General features: G+C 31.2%; 1 protein-coding gene across 1 annotated transcript; it reads right to left on the bottom strand.

Annotated features, from left to right (window-relative positions):
* Nucleotides 1–931: 931 nt before the first annotated feature.
* Nucleotides 932–5,098, bottom strand: LOC132759507 (uncharacterized; the record flags this gene model as incomplete). Its single annotated transcript, XM_060751294.1, is given in 4 exon segments — nucleotides 932–1,445; nucleotides 3,262–3,421; nucleotides 4,270–4,332; nucleotides 4,994–5,098. Coding segments are annotated over 4 exon segments (489 nt in total), but the record flags the coding sequence as incomplete, so codon positions are not given.
* Nucleotides 5,099–5,378: the final 280 nt, after the last annotated feature.

The following is a 5,378-nucleotide window of genomic DNA, read 5'->3' on the forward strand; positions in this document are numbered from 1 at the left end:
GGACAGGGTCATGAATTTGACATATATTTTTTGTGAACTCTGTCTGGCACGTTATGTTAACTTTTTTGCATATTTTTGTTTAAATGTCGCAAACATGCTTTTAAGTGTTCAAACACCATTTTATAATCATATACAAAAAGAGAGTAGGTTGGTTAAACTGTTGGGTTGCAAAGCGTGTACCAAATGAACCTTTAAAGCGCGAGAAAGTGTGAAAACTGATTTTCTTTAGTGACCACAAAAAATTACTCCCAAGAAAACAAATTTCATCAAGATAATTTTATGTTCTGAGCAGATTTTGATTTTACCAAGTTTAAGATCCAAAATGTTATTCTTTAGCCATTGACTGCTTTTTGGTAATTGAGCTGATGTATGAAAGTCAAAATTCTATTTTGTATTTATGACAAATAATTCCAATTTTAGCCCTACCTTTTACAAATTACAAAAATATAGCATGCTCCTAAAAGTTTATGTAACCTTTATAAAACTCTTACTTGCCCGTTCTAACAAAATAAAAATATATCTGTTTCAGAGGCATAATGCACCTTTGAGGCATCACCATAATAGCATCTTAATTACATTATAAAGGCATTTATTCAAAAAACAATCATAAGGAATTATTGTAACGATTTCTACATCTTGTTTGAGTAAAATTGAGTAAAATGTTTTAATCATCGAAATTTTTTGAAATCTATAAAATTATTACTGAATATGCCTATGAATAAAAAATGAATAAACTATGTATGGGAAACAGCGTTCCTTATTATATGTCAAGCAAAGTTGGTACTTTCTTATTAGGACAGTCAGTTTTTTTAATGACACTATTTATTCATACTGTGCCCACCTATAGCGTGTAGAGTTTTAAGCATAACATTTATTTATCAACTTAGCAGTAACAAGAAAAAAACAGGAACAAGAAAAAACAACAATAACAAACAATTCTTTGAATATTCTTTATAGACAGATACATAGCCACTAATAATGATTCTGAAAGAGATAATATTTAAAACAGTGTCTTTTGCTTTTTTTGATAAAACATATTTGAAAACAGAAGCTATTTTGATTATGCATATGTAATTGAATAAACGTTCTAACAAATATGGAATGAAAACAAAAAGCATACACTGAAAAATGCGGCATCCGTTAGACTTAAACAGACAATTGTATGCAAACTGAGATGATGTCAATAAACGAAAACGAAATTATAAACCATACAGTCAAGTACATGCTAAAGCGTTTCTGTAAGATGTCAGCTATGGTTGTTAAAGTTTGAATCATTCAGTTGCACTAGCAATTATATTCAGGACCACGAATGACTCTTGGGCGTACACAATGGGACTTTAATTCTACACATGCATTTAACCATCCACGTCTGACACATTTCAGTCCCCACAATGCACAATATGAGAACTCAATGGTGCACCTTCTGGCCCTTTTTTGTCTGATTCCTGAAAATAGGAAGAAACTTTAAATTATGTCGAAATGACGTCAGTGGACGGAATGAATTTTAAAAATCATCATAGTACTAAAGTAATTTTGTATATTTGTATTTTTTTTTAAGAAAAATAATCATGATAGTACTGGAAATTCTTTCTATAACACATTTTGACCCTACAATATTCAACGATAAACGATTGCACATTTCTATAATTAGGTCTATTATAGGAATATCTTGAACTTGACTGGTGAGAATATTATTGGATTATGATCTCACGAGGTGTGGGGGCGCCGATCATAATACGTTCTTGTGCCGGCTCGCCACGGCGAGCCGGTATTACGATAGGATTTTACTGAGAAACAACCTAATTAAAACTCCGAATCAATCCAAAAATTTAATCGAAGCTTAGCTTCCAGCTTTCTACAAAATTTATCTATCAGGGCTAGGATCCAAAATTATTTAGCCAATCAAATTTGATCTTATATAGCGTCAAAAAACCTTCAATTTTCACGCCATTTTTAAAAAGCAGCAAGTATTGTTTTGAGCGCAAAGATATATTGATGATTAAAATGTTGTTTCATGGATTCTTTTCAGTAAATCATATTTACACTGACTTTTTGATTTAGCGATTTCACCAGTCCTGTTTACTCTGTAGTAAGTTTTCGTTTGGTTAATTAACATAAACGACATCTGGTTCTGTGCATTTTTTTCTTTTTCCTTTTTTCCGGTCATTTTATCCTTTCCGGTATTTAGTGTATGTATTTACTGGCCGGGATCCGGGATCGTATACGATGAAATAAGGGAAAAAAACTAATAAACTATATTTGTGTTGATTATTGTCGTAATGAAAGGCCATTAAACGTTAAGTTTTTTTTTATTGTATGTAATGAAAGTTAAATTGATTTAACTTAGGATATAGATATATTTAAGAGCTATTTATTAACAAATCACAATACTTATAATTATATGCCTAATTAATTGGAAAAATCAAAGACTATATTCTTGAATTGGTCAAATCCCCGGGATCCCTATATACGATCCCAGCTTTTCTGAAAACAATATTCTTGAACTGTCCAATTCCTTGGATCTCTTAATTTTTTAATATGATCGATCCCGGCTTTTCTGAAAACTATATTCTTGAAACTGGTCAATTTCCCCCGGGGGTCCTATTTTTTTCAATAGGATCCCGGCTTTTCTGGCTGAATTGATAGACAACTTGTGTTTGCTTTAGGACTTGTATCTGTCACTTATTCCAATACTAAATAACATAATTACAACTTAACTTCGTTATAAAGAGACATTTTTATGAATTCTACTTATCTATTTTTTTTTTCTGGTCAAGGTCAACAGGCATATAGTAAATGTGCATAGACATAGGACTTCATTCTATCTGTTTACATCTTCATATATACTCATATTCCTCTTTGTTAAACTGAGAGAACTGGCTTCCTTAACTTTATATGTCACTTTTATTTTGATGTTCGCTGAAGTCTTTTTAGCTAACAGAACTGTCATTTTTACATTTAAACACGCCCCTGGAAAGAAATTACGAAGCGAGTCGCTACTAGCTTTTTTAAAAGCTAACCTTGTAGTATCCATTACAGTAAAATTTAAGTTATAGACCAATTTACTCTTGCATTGCCTTTTTATGATAATATAATCTTGTATCAAACTTTATTCAATGACGCTATATCTGGTATAGCGATAAATTTCTAATACAAATACAAATAACTTTTCGCCGGGTTGCATATCTTTCCATCGGGGCGTATATAACCAACAATAAAAATGTACATTATAAACACTTTACTAGAATTTTATAATCTTACCATTTTCTACTTCACTCTCCACGTCCATGTCAGGCTTAAGACATTCTGTCGGTTTTACGAAGACAATATCACGGTTTTTACATTCTGTAAGGTCGGCTGGTATTTCGTCTTGCATGTCAATAGCAGGTATACGTTTGAAACAATGTGGAGGATCATCTGCCTGATTTGATATCACAGTTAAGTTTTAGAAAAGAATTTCGTTCTTAATTTATTTTGTCAAACAAAGCGTTTCCTCTAAAATGAAGTCATAGTCAATATGGTGTATATTATATGAAAATTTCATTAAAATATTTGTGCCACAATAACTCATAGAAATATCTATTTGTATCAAATTACAACTGTTAAGAAGTAGAATTGCTTAAGCAAACTTAATATGAAAGTTTTATAAATGTTCATGATATATAAAACATTGATCATAATAATTATATATCTAGTACAATTTAAAAAATACATAATTAATTATATCCAAATCAATATCTTAAAAGATATATTTTCAAGTTTTACAAAATGTTTTGTTTGAATTACGAAAGGAACAACTACAAAATACGCTTATGAAGGAAGTACACGTATGAGTGTATATTTTCTTTTGAGCGAATTACGCATGCATAAAATCGTAGCCGAAAAGTTGAAAACCTTTATAAAGTAGCAGAATAATAATTTATTCCGGAACATTTTATTCTGTTTACATATATTCTTTTCATGTATGTATGTTAAAAATCTTCCCATGCAGAATTTGCCATATCGACATGATACGTTTGACCAAATTAATCATTTAATGCACAATTTAAATTTAAGAAAATATACATATTATCTACATGCATTTGATTACTTCCTACACTTAATGAGTAGACAGGATAGACATACCACTTGATTGCTCATTTAATACAATATTTATTAGAGGAAAAGATAAACATTTTTAAAAAATATAAAGCATACTGTTTATTATATAGCGCATGCCTATTTAATTCTGCAATGCACTACTAATATTTAATAAGATATAAATATTACCTTTTCGACAAATGGTGAGACGAGACAGATATTTTCGTCTACAGGTTTTCCAAGTTGATATCCCTGAGGTAATTGAATGTTTACAGTTATTTTCATTATCATTTTTATCTGTTTAAGGCAAGGAATACTAATTACCGTAAGTATCGTTACAATACAATGTGACTCGACTGTTACATTAAATATATATAACATTAAATGAGTTAAAATATATAATACTACAGAACATCAAAATTATTATAAACAAATGGGCCGCGTCATGACAAAACCAACGTTATGCGTTTGCGACCAGCATGGATCCAGACCAGCCTGCGCATCCGCGCAGTCTGATCAGGATCCATGCTTTTCGCTTACAAACCCTGTTACAAGTAGAGAAACTGAAAGCGAACAGCATGGATCCTGATCAGACTGCGCGGAGGCGCAGGCTGCTCTGGATCCATGCTGGTCGCAAACCCACTATGTTGGTTTTGTCGCGACGCGGCTCAAATGTTGTGTAATGATGTAAGTGTTTTTCTTGTTGTGCAAAGTATTATTGACACCGGTTCATATATTTACCAAAAATGATATTTTGAGTGTCAATAAACGGCGATATTTTGTTGCGACTTATTCAAAGTTTGATTCTACTTATCAATTGCATACAAATGTCTTATAAAGTAAAATATGAAAAATATGCATTCAATTTATCTGTGAAAATTAAAACAAACCCCAACAATATACAGTTGCTTACCTCATTTTCAAAGACATCTATTTCCGTGACTATTTTGCCAGTAGTCTTGTCTTTGATAATTAAAATCTTCTCATTACCCTTTTTATACGACTCGGCTATAAAGAGCTAAAATGAAAATCATTTCATTTACTAAAGTTGCACAATTTCAGGCATATAATGGTTAATTTAATAACATTGTAGAATTTTTGGAGATACCACAAACCCATAATCATGTGCAAATATTTATTCATTTTAAATGAACTATTATGTTTTATGTCAAATATGAAGATAATTTACGAAAGACGGTGGGGACATTTCAACTTCATGTATTTCGTGAATTCACAATCTTACCTTCGTGAATGCATGTTCTCCACACACGGCTTACGAATTCAAGATTTCAACTTCA

Source organism: Ruditapes philippinarum, unplaced genomic scaffold (assembly GCF_026571515.1).
Source record: "Ruditapes philippinarum isolate M1 unplaced genomic scaffold, ASM2657151v2 ctg1845_1_1_1_1, whole genome shotgun sequence".
Taxonomy (NCBI): domain Eukaryota; kingdom Metazoa; phylum Mollusca; class Bivalvia; order Venerida; family Veneridae; genus Ruditapes; species Ruditapes philippinarum.